Source organism: Cariama cristata, unplaced genomic scaffold (assembly GCF_000690535.1).
Source record: "Cariama cristata isolate BGI_N322 unplaced genomic scaffold, ASM69053v1 scaffold20831, whole genome shotgun sequence".
NCBI classification, from domain to species: domain Eukaryota; kingdom Metazoa; phylum Chordata; class Aves; order Cariamiformes; family Cariamidae; genus Cariama; species Cariama cristata.
The window spans coordinates 846-22,562 of NW_009598945.1; the positions used below are offsets into that span (position 1 = coordinate 846).

General features: G+C 36.7%; 1 protein-coding gene across 1 annotated transcript; it reads left to right on the plus strand.

The window, feature by feature from the left end:
* Positions 1–434: 434 nt before the first annotated feature.
* Positions 435–21,599, plus strand: LOC104168804 (nebulette-like; the record flags this gene model as incomplete). The annotated part of the gene is made up of 11 exons (XM_009709518.1): positions 435–569; positions 1,239–1,349; positions 1,595–1,705; positions 2,206–2,310; positions 5,496–5,588; positions 10,401–10,493; positions 10,887–10,978; positions 12,974–13,067; positions 15,264–15,368; positions 16,531–16,702; positions 21,507–21,599. Coding segments are annotated over exons 1-11 (1,204 nt in total), but the record flags the coding sequence as incomplete, so codon positions are not given.
* Between the last annotated feature and the right edge of the window lie 118 nt (positions 21,600–21,717).

The window sequence follows — 21,717 nt, forward strand, 5'->3', positions numbered from 1 at the left end:
TTCCTGCTCTGAAAGTTCACTGGAAACAATTCTGTATGGTATTAAATTTCTAACATGTAGTCTTTTCATAAATGAAATTTTTTCTTAAAAGTAAAATGTATTTCAATAAGGCTGGCACCAAGTACAAGCTTATTACATGATGTTCTGCTGAGCTAAACTTGCCCTTTACTTCAGAGGGTAATTGTAGCAAGCTGTATGGACTGATTGCCCCCACCCTCTGCCAAACTAAAAATTCAGGGGTAGAATTTTGTACGTTCAGTGAGTAACTCCTAAAGTTTTCCTTTTGTAGTTTGTTATGTGTTTTCCTGACAAAAGCTTACCAAGAGTCTTGAGAATTGTAACTCTTAACTTGAGATTTTTGATTGACTCTAAATCCTAAAATTGAATTTCTTGTGCAAAAATATACCTGTAACTCTCTGGCTATTGTGAATAAAATGTATGAAGTTTTATCTTCACAGAAACAATACAAGAAAGACTTGGAAACTGAAATTAAAGGGAAGGGCATGCAAGTTGGTCCAGATACTCCTGAGATAAGACGAGTGAAGAAAGCTTCTGAAATTGCAAGCATGGTCAGTACCATACCTGGTGCAAGCTTTCCATTTGACAGAATGCAACAAATTATTGTCATTGAGAATTCCAGGTGCCGACCAATCTAGGCAGTAGCAATACCACAAATTTCACCAAATACCTAATCTGTTGAGCTGTATAGAGTCTAAAAGTTGCATAATTAGCATATGGGGGGAAAGTTAAGACTCCTCAGAACTTTGACATTTCCATCACCTTTTGCAGGTTGTGCTTGTTCCTCATGAACCATGCCTGGCCTGGCTGTGTTCAGTAGCTGTGGACTCTACTGGTTTTAGGTCTAAATAGCTGCTTGTTTAGTTAGGACCAAATGATAAACAGAGTTAGAGGGATGCTAAAGCCTCATGACCCCGTCTTGCAAAGCACGGCTGAGGGAGAAAGTCTCGTCTACATGTGTCTGTGATTGTGGCTGTCAAAGCTGCAAAGACAGGTAGATGTGAAAGGCCACATCAGATTTGAAGTAAGCAGTCTGTTAAAAGAATTTTTTAACTGGTCAGCAGCTACAGCATAGGTGTCTCGTAGATAGATCCTACAAAAGTAGTCCCGTTGAATCAAAAGTTATCTGGTGTTTTAAGAATGCTGCTCAGTGGAACCGCACAGTAGGAACAATTTAAGAATTTGGCTGTCAGACGTATTTCCAATGCTGTTCTTTTCAGAAAGAATACAAGAAAGACTTGGAGAACGAAATTAAGGGAAAGGGAATGGGAGTGGGCATGGATACCCCTGATATACAACGAGCCAAAAAAGCTTCTGAAATTGTAAGCCAGGTGGGTAGAGAATGAATCTCTTAAGATTACTTTGGAAATAAACCACAATGAGATGTTAAAAGCATAAAATCTTCTCAAACATACTTGGGCTAAAGGGAATAAGCAGTGCACAATAAAAACATTAAATTAAAGAAACTGAAGAATTTATTTTAAAGTCTGACCAGTACTGTCAGAATAGCTTTGAAGACAGCATGTACAAATAACTGTAGAATGTGTTATGGGTTTTTTCCTTCTTTTTTCCTCAGAAAGAATATAAAAAGGATCTGGAGACTGAAATTAGAGGAAAAGGGATGCAAGTTGGCCCATATACTCCTGAAATACAACGGGTCAAAAGGGCTTCAGAAATAGCAAGCAAGGTAGGCATAGTTCAAAGGCTGAATGCTTTAATTCTCTGTAACAGAGTGCTTGACGTACGTTGTTCAAAATACTTCTTCTCTAGCTCTGTAGAGGCTTTCATACCTATATTAAATTAATTTACATGTAGTAAGAGTTCTTACTGCCTGATCCTTATTTGTATTTAGGCGGGTCACGCCATGTAAATGGAATTTAATTGTTTACACTTACTTGCAGGTCTTTTTACATTACCTAATGAGAAGGTTACATATATCCTGACAGTGAAGGGAAAATATATCATACATTTGAGAATATATTTTATATATATATTATATATTTTCAGTGTGGGACACAGTGTCAGATGTTCCACACAGACAATGATAACAATATGATGGAGGAGAGAGGTAGAAATAAATACTGTACAAGGATGTTGATGCTCATCAGCAGTAAGCAGCTTTTGTTGCAATTTGGATATTCTGAGGCCAAGAAAGCAGGAAATAGACATTTTAAAATTGTTTTTCAGAAAATGTACAAAGATGAAGCAGAGAAGATGCTCTGTAACTATTCTGCTGTGCCAGACACACCAGAGATGGAGAGGATAAAAAGTACTCAGAAAAACATCAGTTCAGTGAGTAATAGTGCTTCTCTCTTCACTTGCAACTTTTCAGATATTTTTCAGTTTAAATAGGCTCTCTTGTGCCACAGCATGAAATAGGGAACTTATGAGTAAATGTCCATTGAACCATTTGCATAATTTTCCTGGCAAAAGCTGTATCACTCATTTCTTTCAGTAAAAAGTATACCCAGCTCTTCTAGGTGTGACACTGTTATTTTGAATTGCTAAACCACTTATACCACCTTGCCAAGCCACAGTTATTTTTAAATTAAGATTTTTTTTTTTTTTTTCTTTTTCCATCAAGCCCCAGGAAGCACTTTATTGAAAAGGACAAAAAAATCTAAGGCTTGTTACTGTGCATATAAGACTTTTCATCTGTTTCCTATCATATGTACAGAACATCAAGATTTGGGTATAAAATCAGAACAGATCAGGCTTCATAAATATGTATGTCTAATGATTTTATGTTATACTGGATATATTTTTTAATTTTATGCTAGATTTAAGTTTCAGTTTATCCCTAAATATAAATTATGATCTTAGATTTCTAAAATTGCCCAGTTTGGGATGCATTCAGTTCCATTTTCTTTTTGGGCCCATTAATTCTGCTGTTTGTAGTCTTGGCTTTTCTTGTAATATAACAGAGAAGAGGAGTAAATATAGCCTCCGGAACCAAAGGCTGTCCAGTTAGTGTCTGTATTTTATGGCAGACTAAGTAATACTAGTAAATCCAGTGATTTGAGAGAAAGGAATATAAGTTACTTAAATATTTTAGTATAATCTGACACAGGTGTTGATCTTTAACTTAGAGATATTCTCAGCTTCTCCAACTCTGCACAAGTACAAGGCCAGTTAGTTCCTCTCAGAGGTGTTTACCTGCAGCTATCCTGTATCACTGCGTCTTCACTACGGGAGTAATAGCCTGTGGAGAGAGGAGAGAAGAAAAGTCTCTGAGGCTGCTCGAGGCACTGGTTTCTCCTGTAATGTCTTGCAGCCATTACTTGCTCCTTTTCTTCCTTCAGATGAACGCAGCTGAAAGCTACGTCTTCCTAATAGAAGCTGTTGACAGGCCCACTGGCCCCAATTTTGTTTCTTGTAGTCTGTTGCCTCTTGGTTTCAAATGGTGCTCTGCTGCACGGTGTGATGGTCATTAGCACCGTATCTCATGTCACTGGCATCCTAACATGCTACATGGAAACTCCATTTAACAGAGGGGATCCAAGCTGGCCTCTACTGATCTGCTTTCTTCCCTGCTCCAGTGTTTGATAGCTTTTCATGAAGTCCTCAAATAGGTCAGCGAGTCTGGCAGTGTAGACTCACTAACAGTTAGATACCAGGCATATAATAATCTTCCACTACTTGATTAAGCCTTGAGAAGCCTCTGATGCATCTGAACCCCTTGCAGCCCTGTAGGCCAGTCTGAGCTTTCAGTGCCAAGGCTGACAATTATCCTCTTTGTTAGTGCACTAGATAATATGAAATAAAAATATTTTATCTTTGAGGTGATTTGTATTTGCTTTATTTTATGATCATCTTTTTTCTATTTCTCAACTGGATCCTCCAGATGTAGCAAAGCAGTTTATAGCTGCAGTTGAATTATCATTTTTTTTTCTTTCTTTATATTTTAATCTTTCAGCATTCTGTGCAACTTAGATTGTATAGGTAAGTTACTTTTTACTAAGTTAAGATATAGCTGGGAGCAGCCCCAATTTAAAAAAATTAATGACCACTAATAGGCTACTGATTTTTGGATTTCGTCTCAAGTATTTTCCTGCCTTAAGGGGCAAAAAAAGTGTCTACCTCTGCAGATAAGATCAGCGCTGCTTTCAGCTCACTAGCTCATTTGGCAGATGATTTACAATAGGATATTTACTGCACGGTCATCTCTCTCATAGGAAAATTGCAGGCTCCGACACTTTTTACCACTCCCTCCTTGGTAGGGGAGAAATGTATATTTTAGTTCAGTCCAATATGTAAGTCGTTCTACCTTGTACTGACATGTTGGTGCAGAAGAATTTTCAAGTTCATACTCATAAACTGTCTCTGTTCTCACATGGTAAAACAAAATTCTAAATTGTTAAAGGTTTTCTGAATATTTAAAAAATGATTTGTGGACATAAATAATTCACTCCCCTCTAGAATATTTGGCAGTACTAGTCACCCTAGGTTACAGGGGACTTCAAGGAAGTAGAAGAAACGCATCAAGAATGATGCTTTATTCTTTAAGGTTTGTTGATAGGAAAAAAAGAAGTTAAACAAATCTTGGTTTAAGAAAGGCAGAAATACTAAATGGTAAAGATTTATTTTACAAACTCCAGGGTCAGACTTGTTTTTACAGTACCAACCTGGAAATACTTACTGGAATGGCAACAGCTGTGACACCAAATACTGAAATTCAAATAAAGCTTCTTTAGGAGTTTTGGAGTGTGAACTGGTACTCCATGGTTATTGAAATTATAGCCACATTTGGAATTTGTGGAGCAGTTATTTACTGTCTCTTTCAGTAACTTTGAATGATTGATTCTACTGATGCACTTTGTGTTTTATTCTTTACTGAAACAATTGAAACAGAGAGGAGAATTATATTAACAGCATGTGTATCTTTTCAGAAGCGAGCTTTGGCTTTAGATGCAGTCTTCAGCTTTCTGGCTTGAACTTGAAGACAAAAATTGTGTGACTTGGACTGTAGCTCTGACTGTTCTGGTTATTTTGTCATTAGTATGTCAATTTTCTAGTTTGTTAAATTAGAAATAATAGTATCTGTTCACTTCTCAGAGTATTTGAAGATCTGAAGATTAAAAACCCAAGTCAAATCTTGCATGTGCATACACATTCAATTACATTGAAATGAATGAGATTACTCAAGCATGAAGTTGCATTTGTAAATGTTTATAGATTATGATCTAAATTTTAATATTATTTCCAAAGTTAAAACTGTCATTACAAATACTTACAAATGTTTGAGGTCAGTCTAAAGGATGATAATGGATTATCTGGGTTACAGTTGAAAACAAACAGAATATTATTATAGTTATTGATAAGTGATCTGATTTATGAAAAATTAAAGTATTTTCTTTCTTAGCAAGATTTATAGTCAGACCAATTTGGAATTTGGAAAATTGCCCGGCCCTTTTACGAGCACTTGTACTTGCATTGCTAACAGTCTTGTAATTACTTTTTCTTTTGGGGAAATGAAGGTGTTTTATAAGGAGGAAGTAGGAGCTGGCACAGCTGTAAAAGAGACTCCAGAGACTGAGAGAGTAAAGAAAAATCAACAGAATATTAGTTCGGTAAGTGTTATTAACATTAATTATTCTTACATGAGTAGATGGTGGTCAAATTTTTTTTCCATCTTGTTTACTAAAAATTCTACGTTTTCATATCACACTTCTCATTCAAATACTAATCCACTGGATTTTGGACATAGAGGTCCATTTTAGTAGAGTTAGAGCTCCACTCTAGTATAGTTCTGTGTCTAAAGGCAGAGTTTCAAATTGGAGCAGCGTGAAAAATAGGAAAAACTTTTAGCTCAGTATTTGAGCAAAGAGTTTTGTCTTTCAGGAGTGAGAAACATGAAATGTATTTCCTGATATGACAGACTGAAAAGCAGTTATAGTTTGTAATTTAGAAAAATATTGTATCACAAAAAAGAAAATCTGTAAAGTTCCTGTAGAGGCTACATGTATTACATAGGAGTTGGTACAGTTTGCACTTCAAGAAGAGGAAGATTATGTCCAGACTCAAGCTATGTGAAAAGGTGGAGGGTTTGTGCCTCTCTACATGCTGGTGACAAGTTGATCTGTGGATCTGATGAGACTGGTTCTGAATTAATGTTATTTATCTATGATTGCCCAATGTCTTTGGCACTTTAATGGGTAACTAAAAATAAAATATCTAAATGAGAGTTTTCTACAAGTAGAACATGCTCTTCTGATAATTATGTGGCAAAACTTAGAAAAAAGTGGAAGAGTAACTGCCAAGCTAGAAAACATTTGTAGCTGCATTGTTCACTTGTATTGAGTTTTTGGTGTGGAGTCCTCTGTGGCCATTTTTATGTTTGTGACATGACTTTTCTGATGATTAGATGCTTTTGAAAAAGTAAAATTTGAAAGTAACTCATAGACGTGACACTAGATTGTGTTTAAATATTAGTTGAAATCCAAATTAGAGAATCTGGAGACGTATTCTGCTCGAATTTGCTTGTTTACTGAGTAGCGTTAAGTACTGGATTTCCCACCAAAGTAAGGTCAGGTAGGGAATTTCCATAAAATTTTGAAAAACTCCTATTTTCCTTGGAATTTTTCTTTGCTCCATCCCTCACTTTTCGTCTTGTCGTTTTGAGTCACAGTGCAATTTGAAGAGTCAGTGCAAGCTATCATGTGTCCTAAATCCTGAAATAGTGTTTCTGGTTGGGAAGCAGTAGGTTTTCTTGATTTGGGGGTGCAGATTACTTGTTGTTGTTTTTTTAGTTTTTTTTTTTTTTTTGTTTGGTGCCCCCCCCCGAGGCTTATTGGGAGTAGTCTGACTGTAATGCTTTTTCTCAATACCTTTCAAAGTGAAATGGAAAAATAGTGTACAGTGTTCTTGCTGTTTTAGAAATCCTAAACAGCCACGAAGAGGGGAAAATGAAAGGTGGATCAGTGTGCTAGTAAACACACTGGAACAAAAGCGTATCAAGAGAAACACAAAACGCATTAGTGGTTTAGTGGTATGATGTAAGTAGTGTGACCTTTAACTTGCTACTCTGTGTGTAGAGTTAATATTTTACAGTAGATATTTTATTACATGTAGTGTACTTGAGATTACTTAAGTCTTGTATAATATTTATTAAAAGTGTAGTATGCCAAATTTAAAGGCAATGTGCAAGAAAGTTTTAAATTATATGTCAGTAAGAGGGAAATTATATTGTGCAGTGAAAGGGGAAATGATATCGTGTAATTTACAGAGTCCCAAAAGAAGGGTAAATTACACCAATTTTGGCTTCATTAGATTTAAATATTTTATACATATCTTTGAATTTAGCCAAAAGGACTTAGGACAGCTTTAAAACTATTTGCTGAGCTGAATGTAACTATGGAATATGAAGCACATCTGCAGTGCGAAAAAACCCAGAACACCAAACCAAAATAACATTCATTGTACAACCAAACCATGCAAAAAAAGTCCATCGCATCATATTCTGAACGCGATCAGATTCTTCCAGATGACATATTGGAGACCAAGATCAGAACAGTCTGTTTTGAAATTCTAAAAAACAAGGTGGTGACAGCCAAGGAGGTTGAGCTCATCTCACCTGTTGTGCTGATTGGTTTGGAAGAAGCAGCCTCCAAAATAGTTGGGAGTCAAGATTTCACAGAACTTTAAAAGCAAACGTCAGACCCATGGGCTGTAAATGAATCTGAACCAAGAAACTACTAATAACTAAGGATGTTTTAAAAACTTGTATTGAGGGACAGGCGGGACTGGACACAGCACTGGGAAGAAGGCTTTTGGGGGAAGATTGTAATTGTGTTTTTGTTTGTGTGAAATCCATGAGGAAACCCCTGTGATATGTCAGTCAACACCACAAAGCCGAGGTCTGATTAAAACTCAAGCAATGGACCGTTTGAACCATTTTAAGGACTAGTAGCACTGCCAATTCTTAAACTTACCTAATAGTCTCTATTAAAAGACCCTTTTTTCCAGTGGTTTAGTACTTCTGCCAGTCCTAAACTGTCTGGACTGAAATTTTGCATTCCTGATCTGCGCTTTGGGCTGGTTTGGTTTTGTTTATTTATTTATAAATTTCAGCCAAAGCAGCTTCCAAGTATGAGCTTAGAGAAAAACAAGTTGTTTTGTCTGTTAAAAAATTTGTCTCTCCCCAGAAGTACCATGTCTTGGAGAAGAGAGTTGAAAATTATCTACTAAGTGACATTTGGTACAGTGGATTTGGGAAAAAAGAGGCCAGGGTGAGGAATTGAAAGTGTAGAAGGGCTCAGTCAAAGTGGACAGGCCAAATGTGGAGAAAAACAGGCAGAGTGATGTGCTCCTGTGCATAGGTGCTTCCTTCCAGAAGAGCTGAAACAGAATCCAAGGTCGTTTAGACTCATCACTCCCTTGCTGTCAGTGTGTATCTGAGGTACCCTTGGTCAAACATTTTCCCTTTCTTTAATGATGGCATCCCTGGAGGTAACAAACTACGATTGTTCTGTTGGGTTTATGCAGTCAATCTAAACAAAACACAAGGGGCTTAAGATGAAGGCACACGAAGGAATGTACATTTGTAGTTTTTTTGATTATGAGAAATTGCCTCCCCAAGAGATTCCTTTAGGAGGTATTATGAAGGTTACTAAGTCAATACTCAAAAGCAAGAACCTGAATTTAAGTCCCTGTGTCAAGACCTGATGATACATTGCCAAAGTACGCAATTTTGTACTTTGCCATGGAGGTGGATCTGCTCTGGTTTTCTGTTTTGCAAACTACAGTTCAATGGGAATTCTCATTTGAATGCAGGTGCTATATAATCCTGTCTTTTAAAATTATGTAGCCAGATTAGCTGTTACTTGTCTATGCTCTCTAGTAAAAATAGTACTTTTCCTTGTCACAATTCCCTTTTTCCTAATTTTATAGCAAATTTAGTGAATTAATGTGTGTAAAAAACTCAGATGCTTTAGCGAAGATCAACAGAAAAGTTCGTGAAGAAATCAGTAATTCTGTCATCAAAACAGGACCTTAGAGCAGTTAACGAAAAAAAAAATAAAATCAGTTATTATCAGCATTCAAACTACTCACTAAGTAAGGATCATTGATTATGTGTAATGAATGAAGCAGAATTCTCTAGAGAGAAACAGCTTTTGCTAAAGATAAAGAAGCACTAAAAGAGGAAAAGAGTGAAGTAGTGTAAAATATATGAAAAGCTGTATATAGAGCATATTTGTACAAGGGGCAAAACTAAGGTTACATTTAAATTAATTGTGTCATTTTCTGATTTTTTGAGTCCTTGATTTTTCAGCCTTAAAATCTATTTAACAAAAGTTTTGTATGCCACATTAATATAAAACTGTACAAATTGATTCATTATGCTGTTCCCTTGTTCTTAAAGTACTTTTCCTTCCTTGAGTCTTGCTAATGAAAAATGTTTCTAACTATTACATATCATGGCATGCATAATTTTGAATGTTTTTGTGAATGTTGCTATTTTATTACCACTGTAAAGAAACAGAAAGCATGCCTGTGAGGATGGCATGGTCTACAAATATTGTTTATTTCATGGTGGCATAAGAGATTTGAAGGTACTGACACTGGACAGATATTTAGTAACAGACAGTAAGGCAAAGACAGTGCACAGATTCGTCCAAGATGACCCATTTGGATAGCACATGGAAAACCAGAAAATATGATGCCTTTCTTTTTAGTACCACATCAACTTAACCTTACAATTCTTTCTCATTAAGTTGAATTCCAATTTTGGTACGTATGATGTATAATTGAAGAAATTCTGTTTCTTTGCATTTTTCAAATTATGGAGTCTACCATATACAAACATACTGCTGTTTAGAAGAGATTAAAAGTGGCAAAAGCAACAGTAAATATCTGACAGCATCTTCAAAAGCATCATCCATCCAAACATCTGCATTTTTCCTGATGTGTCTGTGTGTGTTTTTAGAGAACTTGAATGAGACTTTGAAGTCATCCACCCTTTTAAGAGCACATCTGTGAAATGTTTGGTTTCTGAAATGGACTGGTGGACTCTGTAGCAAGATAATAGCAAGACCAAGCCATTGTCAGAGTGTTGCAGATCTCCAAGTTGTATGTGCAGTATCCCAATTATCATGAAGATAGCCACAATCCATTATGATGTGTATGCCCACTGTAAGGGTTTTAGGATACTAGGCTTGTTATGTGCACTCTCTGCTGTGTTGTATCAAACAAGGTGCATTGGAGACCCTAGCAGCCTGTTTCAGAAATTAAATGTAACTGTTACTTTTCAGGTCAATAGTGTTGATAGGTGTGGTCTACCTGTGCAGTATGTCTAAGGGAGAGATTACACAATGTTTGCTGTGTTTTAGTGGTTGTCTGTATCTTCTTTAAATTGCTAATATTTTGTAATATTTATTGTGCAGATTAAATACAAGGAAGAAATTCAGCATGCAACAACTATTTCTGATCCACCTGAACTAAGGAGAGTTAAGGAAAACCAGAAGAATATTAGCAATGTGTGCCCCATTTTCATTGCTTACACACTTCTCTCTGCTCTATTAAATGTGTTTGTACCTCAGTGAATATGTCTGTGGTGTTTGTGCTAGTTCCTGTTTGTCCACAAAGAACTAATTTAATCGATTAATGGTAAAATGATAACTCCTTAGACTTGCACTTTGATTAACATCAATGAGAGGTGAAGTATTCCTGTTGAAGTATCAGTTGTCTGTGTCTGAAATAGAAGAACTGCAAGAAGGTGAGTACTAAGTATCACGTGGAAAGATGTGGGTGTTTATTAAGGAGTGGTATTTTCCATCCAGATGCAGCATGCTCTTTAATGATATCTAACACACTGTTGTATTTCTGTTACTTGGAAGTCTCTGTGTAATATCTTCTGCCATGTTTGCTAGATTCAGTACAAAGAACAGCTCTGCAAAGCTACACCTGTGAGTGTCACCCCTGAGATCGAAAGAGTCAAGAGGAATCAAGAGATTATCAGCATGGGAAGTTGCTCTTGTTTAATCCTCTGTATAATTTTTGTGTGGAGAGAATGAGCACAAAGTTCTACCTCCAGAAGCTGTGCCTTTTCTTTAGTTAGGTGTGGGCTTAGTAATGGGATTACTTGAAAACGCTCTTCTGGGAAGCAATTGTGAAAAGCCATTGCTTGGTTTGAGAAAAGGCGCACGAAGCATCACATATTTGAATAAAGAAATGGCTGTGATGTTTTGAAATGTTATTCTCTGTCTTGGATGTTTTCAGGAAAACTTGTGATTTCTTTTTTTTTAAACAGAATATCCTTTTCTGGCTTTTTTTTTTTTTTCTCTTTGCTTTGTAAAAAATTGGCTACAGTTATGCTCAAACTCCAGCTGTCTTACCTGTCTCTTTCTGGTTCCTCAGTAACCTTCCTATCAGAGTTTAATATTTAATGGCTGACATAACCGTTAGAAATACTGTTTGCAGGAGCACAGGGAAGAAGGCAAGGACTTTTGGAGCACGCTGCTGCCTTCCTGCTTTGTTGAAGTTGTACCCCGTTAATGAGTCTCTGAGAGACCGGCCGTTCTCCTCACTGGGAACTGCCTTCAGCAGCTCTATTTCATGGGGCTACAGATAGCTACAGTGTTTCCCTGGGGTATTTTCTGCAAGGTTCTCCAAGTTAATTTAGAATCACAGTTTTCAAGAGTACTATCCCTCTAACTTAAGTGTATACTATTCCTGGATTTATGTTGATAAACCTAGCTCTCCTAAAATGCACGCTGTTCAAACAAACCTGTTTTCCCAAGTGAATCAAGCCAGTCTCTGTAGTTGTTCTACTCGCATCATTGTTTACCTTTCAGCAGTTTTTGTGTTGTGCGAATTTCATTGGAAAGTTTAAATTCTCTTTCAGGTCGCTGAAATAGCTTTGGGCAGAGATTCTTTAACTTCAGATATTTCTAGAAACTTTAGGTCTTGAATAATCATTTTACCTTTACAAATGTCAGTGTGCAGGTTTAATCCATTTGATAGCTTCCTGTAATTTTAGATGATGTTAATTTTTCCATTGGAATATGTTGATGTGGACAGACCGAAAGTATATTGTGCGGGAAGACAATTGCTTGAACAATATGTACGTTACTGCTGCAGTGCACTGCAGAATTATGAGCATAATCTATCAGTACAGTTATCCTTATCACAAAAAACCAAGAGCTTTTTTTAAAAAAAAAAAGGTTTGTATGGAAACATTTATTTTACATAAAACTATATGGATTGGCATAAATCATGCAAGAATCTCTAATTATTTACTAAATGTTTACCATATCTGACTTCCCAGTATTTGGGGCCAGGGTTAATGTTAAATTGTTCTGTCAGTGCCACATCCTATCTTTTATCCTCATTAGATACTGATCCTGCCTTGAGTGTGCATTTAGTTAATGCATCATTGCTGCAAGTGTATTTTGTTAAAAAGCGATAGAGGGGATATTCCTACAGTACACTTAAATAAACAAATGGTGAAATTTAGGCAGTTGGATTCAATTGGCAGTTGTCTGATGTATTGCACCCACTGTGTTTAATCACCTTTGAATATATAGAGTATAAAAGTTCAAACATGGATGGTATCCTTATGGAATCTCTGTGTCTGGACAAACACACATTTACAGTGGGCATTGCTGAAAATCAGTTTTTCCTGTGCTCTGCTTGACTTTACTGTATTATTTCTAGTTTACCCCATTCCAAATATAAGATATTTCTCTATACAGCCAAGGACCAGTGTGGTAAATATCAAGACGCTGTGTGCATATGTGTGTATATATCCACACAAATACATTAATAAGAAGACTATACAGAAAGTATTCAAGGTTATGCTTCAAAAATCAAGTTTTGTAAGCTTTAATAAACTTCAAATGCATTTTAGCTTTTCAGTTGTTTCCTGTATGACCTTTTAAATCATACATTTTAATGTAAAACATTGTGATATTGCTTTAGCTGAAATAGTATGTACATTTTATTCTGTTAAATAATAGGTTCACTACAGAGAGCAGCTTGGCAAAGCTACTGCTGTGAGTGTCACTCCTGAGATAGAGAGAGTCAAGAAGAATCAAGACAATATCAGCTCGGCAAGTTGTTTGAATCTCTTTGTCATTTAGATTTTCAGTTATTGTAGGAATATAACAAGGATATGCTTTTCCATTTAGGTTTGATGTGTCAAATGACACATGGATTTTTTTTTCCTTTGGTTACATGCACTGCACATATAGGCAACAAAAATACTCAGACTTGCCTGATGATTCTTGCAAAAGAATTGGTTGTGTTGGCACCAGTATTTTTCAATTAGAGAGTCAGCAGTCATTCTTTCAAGAATCTTCATCTCTTGTTACCAACTTTTAGTTACTAGGTTGCAGGAGTAAATTACAATAAAGAACAAAGGAAATAGAATTTAACTTTAGTGCAAATTTCATTTTTGTTATGATTCTAAGCACGGAAGCATATAGTCATCCTGTGACATGCCACCTATGTTACAGCTAAGTAGTCCTAAATAGATCCTATTACTAAACACTGAAGAGTAAAATACTATATTTTTCTTGACTACAGTGGTGTAAGAAGCAGCAGACATTTCTAGTAAGGAACAAGGAAGAGGTCAAAACAGCATGGTGAAGTGAAGGACCAGACTAGTTATATTACAGTCTGTGTCCTCAAAAGTGAATCAACATCAGTGATAAAGCCCCTGCAGATGGTAAATAGAACAGGTTTCCTGCACAGCCACTGTTTCATGGTGGCAGAAGAGAATGAATAGTAGTGAATACTTTAGAACTGAGTGTAGGATTCAAAAGTAAAGTAGGTTGGATTTGTCAGAGGATTTGTCTAAGGACAAAGGAACATCTGACCTTGTAACTACATATATCTTAAGTACATTCTTAAAATGCTCATGCATATTTACCAAAGTCAGTTAGTTTTGAGGTGCATAGTTAAAAATAAGAGGAAACCATCCCAACAATTCTAGACTTTAAATAATTTTTTTATTTTGAAAATTATTTCTTTATTTCTCAGGATTTACAGGGATAAATACTCCTCTGCGTTAATGAGCGGTAGATGAAACTCAGACTCTGTTGGCTGTAATTATTCTGTCCAGAAAATGCCTTATGTTCAAAAGCATATGTAGCCAAATATATTTGCTAAGAAAATTTATTGTTTAATTAAAAAAGATTTGAAGAATATGCAGTACTACATATTTCTGTTTCTCTGTACATTACTTCAAACTTATCTATGAAACGTACGCACCAAGACTCATAGTTTCATAGGTATGTTGTGCTTAGCTAATATGCAACTGTAAAGAGCGTTAGACAATTTCAGTACTTGGTGAATTCTCATCACAAACGCATATTGAAGTAGATTTGCACAACTTATTTGAGAGGTAATACTTTGAGTGTGAACATATAGGTAAATCTAAAATATTTACTAACACTCAGTGCACAGGTTACAATGCAATGTAGGCACTAAGAGAGTCCATTAGTAGAAGAATTCAACCAGCTGGCAGAAACTGTAAGACTACTCACTCTAGAACCAACAAGTAGGACCAACTATTACTGGTTTAGAATTTTTTTTTTTTTTTGTGGAGGGTGCCTTTTTTTTTAAAAAAAAAACCCAGATAATTTACCTTGTATCTTTGTAAGTCTCTAAAATGCCACAAAACAAGCTAATTGGGAGAAATGTGCCATAGGAGATTCTGTATTTACTGATGCACAAAACAGAGAGCCCAAATGTTCTCTTTGAAAACAGTATATTCAGATTTGTCCTGGACATGTTGCTTTTGTGCTGCGAGCAAAGACTAGCTACTGAACAGGAGTAAGAAGGCTGCCAAAGTACTAATCCTCTTGTAAGAGCTGAATTCCCTGAGGAGCAAGGGGTTTTCAGCTAACCGCAACCTGGAAGCAGACTGTGAGGACAGAATCTGAGTCTGTCTGGGTAATAAGAAGGTAGCTTATCATCAGCCATACAAATATCTTTTAAAGATGTCCAAGTCACAGTGCTGTTTTCTTATTACTTATCTTATTTTTTCAGTTCTTAAGCTTTCAGGTAAATACTATTGGTTTTGAGTAAGTGATTGATGGAATAGATGTGCCCTTCGGCCTTACCAATATACTAGCTCATGTGTATCCTCCCTCTGAAATAAGTTACTAGAAAATGAGTGTGAAGAAAGAAACAAGAAAAACGTTGGGCATTGTGATTTGGAAAGGATACCGTTGCAAGGTGTGATTCTCACCATCCTTTCTACTGTAAACAAAAACTTCATGTGTGCTGTTACTGTTTTGCAGGTCAAATACAGCAGTGATCAGAGGCAGATGAAAGGTAGACGTAGTGTGCTTCTAGACACACCTGAGCTAAGGCATGTCAAAGAAACACAAAACAACATCTCAATGGTAGGGTACTTTCTTCCTATAAGTAGAGTATACTAAGGAATGGCACTTGACTTCCACTGGATTTTGCCTTACATTAATATAGGTAACTAATGAAACTTTCTACTCAAGTATGGAAGGAATATTTTCTTCTTATGCCTGTTGAAGAAGTGTTTGCTAACTGCATATGACTGTAATGAACATTTTCAAAATACTAATAAACAGTTTTCTAACAGTTAAATGTCTGTTATTTTGTTTGTTTTTTTTTTTTTATTTAAAAAAGTACACACCTCATTTGAGCATCACACCATTTGACTGGATTAGGTGACACACTTCACCTTGTGCCTGTGCACGTTCCTGGTTTTTTGTGTGACTTTTGCTCTTGGAATGAGTTGTTTTGTGTGAATTTGCTTGTGTGAGAATGTTTGTCAATTTAATACTTTGATGAATAAGAGTATTTAAAAAGTAAATATGCATAATCAGGGATACTACCTTTGTAGCTCTTACTAATACTGGTTTTGTTCCAACACTTGGTTATATAACTGTTTGTACCCTAATATCTATGTTTATAATTTCTTTTTTTCTTTTTCTTTCTTTTTTTTTTGGTGTGTTTTTTTTTTTTTTTTTGGAAGGCAGGCTGCTTAGAATAACTGCAATCCTTTCTAAAAACCTATGTTTAAAGTCAGCTGCCATATGATAAAACAAAGGAGCAAAAGAGTACCTTTGATATGCAACTGTGCATATAATCAAAATTCTCAGTGAATGAAAATACTTGAATTCTTTAGAACTATTACTGCTGGAACATTTTTTACTGACAGATGTAGTTGTCTACATCAGTAGAGAGCTATCCTGTCTTAGAGAAGAAAGCAATGGTCCAGATGACCTCCTGAGGGCTTTTCCTGTCCTGACTGTAAGATGATGCTTTGCTGCTTGAGTTAATGCCTAATTCAGTGGTAATGGAAAACAAATGCAAAAATGATAATAAAATATCAGGAAATCAAGTTAGGGAAATAGAAAAGACTTGACTGGCCATCCAGCCTATCTCTTATGTGTAACAATTCTATTATGGTGCAAAACCCAAAGAATATAAGTGCCTCATAAAACAAATGTATGCATTACTGCATAGTGTAAACATTTGCTGTCAGTTGCAGCTTGGGGAAAAATGTAATAATTCTTGTTTTCCTAGGTAAAATACCATGAAGATTTTGAGAAGACAAAGGGCAGAGGCTTCACCCCAGTGGTAGATGATCCTATAACAGAGCGTGTGCGGAAAAACACCCAAATTGTGAGTGATGCAGCATATAAAGGCGTGCATCCACATATTGTTGAAATGGATAGAAGACCTGGAATAATTGTTGGTAAGTTATTAAACACTGTTGCTATTGAAAACACTGTGGGGAAGATGAAAGCTTCTGCTTGTGTTCTCCATTATAACCAAGAAAAAGCACTCTCAGATTTCGTTGTCACTCTTTTCTCAGCATGAAACTTGTGTTGAACTACTGATTCAATGCCAGCTTCTAGCGAAGTAATAATGGGAATGAATGGGAGATACGTTATCATTTGCTCTGTAACTTTCTTTTGGAAATAGGGACAGTCATTGTTATTACTTTGTTTGAATTTTCGCCCTTCAATAAAGGCCAAAATATCTGCAATAATCTTCATTTGGCACAGAAGAGAGATGATTAAAGCTGTGATTCTCCAAGATTTTAATTTTTAAATGTTGCAGACCAGTTTGAGATTTCCTCTTCTGTCAGTCAGAAATTTCTCCGGAGCTGCACATGCTCCATTTACCTCTTGTTTTAGAGTTTCACACAGCTTTCAAAAATATCTCAAGCTGTAATTCATCAGTAACTCATTAGATCTCTGGTAAGCCAAACACCAGTGTTCAGAAGCGATGTTCTAAAAGATGGTCCAAGATAAGACCAGGTGTTAAGGGGGTAGAATATGGATTGGTTTTGTACGTAGAGACAAAATATTGCATTAAGATGTCATAATAAACACTACTTCAAAATCAAAATGGATATTTGAAATCTCTTAAAAGTTAGCAAGTCTGCTATGGCAAAGGAAATTGTAACCTGACATTTTTATTTTTTTCTCCTTTCCTTTTTTTTTGTTGTGTCCTTTTTTTGTTTTTTCTGTGCTTTACAATAGTGTAGACCCCAGAGGGTCTACATACGGAAAAACATGCTGAGGGAGTACTCTAAAATCCTTCATACATAGTTATAATAGCGAGGGCTGACTTTAAGTCTACCTCTCAAAAATGAGAGAAATTGCAGGTCAAATGGACTAATTGGTGGGTCGTATAGTCCATCCTCCTGCCTGAAGCGCGGTTAACTATATCTACATTGTTTCTGGCAGATGCTTATTCAGTCTTTTCCTTAAAGTCTCCAAATGAGTCTCTACCACACAAAGAAATGTATTTATTTCCTTTTGTATAGCCACCTTTTACGTGTCTGTAGCTACAGCCTTATGTCAGAAAGGATTTCTCAGAAGTGAATATTTAGAGAGCTGTGTCTGGGGAAGGTACTGATGCTTTCAAGATCACGCAAGTCTGAGTGTCGCACATTCTGGATCTAGAGCAACAACTTATTCAGAAAATCATTGTCTGTAGAGACCCAAGCACTTGTACTCACTTACATAGCTAGAAGTGGTGCAGCCGAAGAGAGAGAGAAAAGCTCCTGCAAAACTGCAGTTTAATATACCATTTGCAATATGCTGTTTAGCGCGCACTTCAAACCTCCTACTTTGTGCTGCATTGCACGTGTGCTGTAGCCCTATGTAAGTATCATGTGTGCAATCCTGTGTTCAATAGCTGAAGGCTTGCTAGCACAAACAGGTTAGGATGAAGAACATCCCTGAGATAAATTCTTGAGCTGTAAGTAGCTGAAATATTAGTAGTGTTTATCACCTTAAAATACTCCAGTATCAAAACACACAGGAATTCTTAACTCCCCATGCCCGCCAAGCAGCAAAAATAGAACAACTATTTAAAGGAAAGAGGCCATGACAAACCTGTGAGCTTAATATCTAGTGATATTTCAGTTAATGCTTTTTCAGAGTGAACTGCAATTATAATATCTGCTTGTTTAAAAAGAAGCAGTGAGCTCCCTGCTTGTGGAATGTCCTTGGCAGCTAGAAAAAAATCACAGACTGAAAAAAACAACTATGACTCTCTTGAATTTTTTCCTAGCTGATAATTGTTCAGCCAGTTAGGAAAAGTACCTCTGTGTTAGAGTCCATTTGGTTGGTTTTTAAAGTATTATCAGTGAAGCTGTAACAACTTTTTCAAATGCCTGATTGCTAAAATTAATGCCTCTGCTTTGGAAAATAGGCAGTAGTTTTAACCGTGCTAAAGCCAATCTAAACCCATCAAGATAAATTAATCTAACTGAGCTCTGGATCTGTGGCTAAAGAGGCTCCATGATTCTCACATGGGTATAAGGATATTTTAAATTGGCAAAAGTTGCCAGGAAGTTAAAATTGATTGATTCTATAAATTGCCAAGATTCTGATTCTGTGTATGTTTTTTCAAATTACAGAGATGGATAAAATCAATACAAATCAATAGCTGCTGCACTGATGCTACAATGAAGCTGTACTTACTGTATTTTTACTTACTAAGGCATGATGAAACAGGAAAAGTTGGGCTTTCACCAGTTCCCCCACCCCTGTCATGCCTGTCAGTGCTTCATGTAGTTGCATAATTTATCACCATTAGGACTAACACATAGTTTATTAAAAGATTTTGTGGTGACTTTTATTCATCTTGTCAAGAAGGAGTTAGCGCTATGCCTCACCTTATGGGAGTAGATGACACATAATGTACATACATTGAATGTATTCTAAAGCTGTGGGATTTATTTTATTAGCTCTATCTGTTCTTTCTGTTGCCTCTAGGCTATTAATCATTTGAAACATGACATATTTGGGGTCCCCACAATCCTGCTTTACCTACCAACCCATTATTTAGCTTGGTACCACTCAAACCAGCAAAAGGACTAAGTTGGGAAGACAATTATTTTTCCCGCTTCCAATGCATTGAGTAAATCTTGCAGACAGGTCTGCCCAGGAAGCAAACCACTAGTAAAAAGGTGTGATCTGGTAGATTTATGCTTTAACTGATTGTACTTTACATCAAGGTTTTATTTTAAACTGGTTTGGAGAGATTAAATTATTATTATATTTTTAGACATAGCAGGTATCATAGAACCACTTAGGTTGGAAAAGACCTTTAAGATCATCAAGTCCAACCATTAACCTGGCACTGCCAAGTCCACCACTAAACCATGTCCCTAAGCACCACGTCCACACATCTTTTAAATGCCTCCAGGGATGGTGACTCAACTGCTTTCCTGGGAAGCCTGTTCCAATGGTTGATAATCCTTTTGGTGAAAAATTTTTTCCTAATATCCAATCTAAACCTCTCCTGGCACAACTTGAGGCCATTTCCTCTTGTCCTATTGCTTGTTACTTGGGAGAAGAGACCGACCCCCTCCTCACTGCAACCTCCTTTCAGGTAGTTGTAGAGAGTGATCAGGTCTCCCCTCAGCCTCCTCTTCTCCAGGCTAAACATCCCCAGTTCCCTCAGCTGTTCCTCATAAGACTTACCCTCCAGGCCCTTCACCAGCTTGTTGCCCCTTCTCTGGACACGCTCCAGCACAAGGTCTATCTTGTACTGAGGGGCCCAAAACACAGTACTGAACACAGTACTTGAGGTGCGGCCTCACCAGTGACCAGTACAGGGGGACAATCACTGCCTTGGTCCTACTGGCCACACTGTATCTGATACAAGCCAGGATGCCATTGGTCTTTGTGGCCGCCTGGGCACACTGCTGGCTCATGTTCAGCCAGCTGTCGACCAACACCCCCAGGTCCTTTTCTGCCAGGCAGCTTTCCAGCCACTCGTCCCCAAGCCTGTAGCGTTGCATGGGGTTGTTGTCACCCAAGTGCAGGACTCGGCGCTTGGCCTTGTTGAACCTCATACAGTTGGCCTCAGCCCATTGATCCAGCCTGTCCAGATGCCTCTGTAGAGCCTTCCTGTCCTCCAGCAGATCAACACTCCCACCCATATGAATAGTATATGTTAGGTTGATGTGAGTAGATCAAGAATTTACAGTGTAGCTGCTTCTGTATTTGTTATAAGCCTCCTCTTAACTTGTATAACACTGTAATTATTTGTTAAATGTTTATTAAAACCATGGTTTAATCTGTATTCACTTTTGTGCTGTGTTTATACTCAGATATGAAATAATTATTTCTTATGAATTCTTCTTTTCTTTCAATTTCCAGTTAAGACATGAATTTAAGAGATATTAATAACTTGTGTGAATTAAAGCTGAAGATATTATGATTACTACTGTTATTGAATCCATACATTGAATTCCAAAAATGCTTTTTGATAGTGCGGTAGTAGATCAACAGTAAGTCTGTGTCCCAGGAAACTTAGATATTTGGAAGACAAAAGGAATTACTAGTTAAGGTCAAAGTGGGCTTAATTTTACCCAACTGTAGATGTCTACAATGTAGATTTCTACAGCTGAATTTGTCACCCTGGTATTTTTTGTATTCATTAAGAAAGATGGATACTTTTAACTTTATATGAATTGAGCAACTTGTAGAAATGTATTTTGGGTAAGATGAACTATGCCCCTGAATCTGCTTATTAGGCTGACTTGATCTGTACTGTATGGAAAGGAGGGCCTGTAGTGCCTCTGTCGACTGTAGAGATGTGTACTGCCAGCTGTCAGCTATAGGGATATATACTGCAGCATTTCCATGGAGTAAGGATGCTATTGGTGGACTGGGGAAATAATCTTGTCACTGATGATTTTGGCTCTTCTAGTGGAAAAGAGATCTGGTATGTGATATTTAACTTTTTTCTATTTATTTAGCGTTAAGAATATACTATGGTCATATTTAGAAAAGGAAAACAAAAATTGGGAGAAAAAATCTCCTTAAAATAATGTCAGTGTTTAAAATGAATACACTAAGTTCTTTTAAGCAGGAAATTAATGCTTTCTGGTGCTTTCAGGTGAATATCTAGATCTTTTGGTTAATTTCTAGTTGAAGAAAATTGATTGCCGATTGTTAAAACTCATTCCTTTCATGCTTTTACTTCCTTTGTTGTTTGTCTGTCTTATAATTTCTGTGCTTTGGGAAAAGATCTTAAAGTTTGGCGTACAGATCCTGGCTCCATCTTCGACATTGATCCTCTGGAGGACAATATTCAGTCTAGGAGTCTGCATATGCTTTCTGGTATTGCTTATATCCCCATTTTTCCCCAATTCAGCTTTTTATGTTTATGAAATTTAAGTTGATACAGTAAATTTTCAGGTCAATGTGCCAGCCATATGTTTTCTAAGTATGTTTTCAT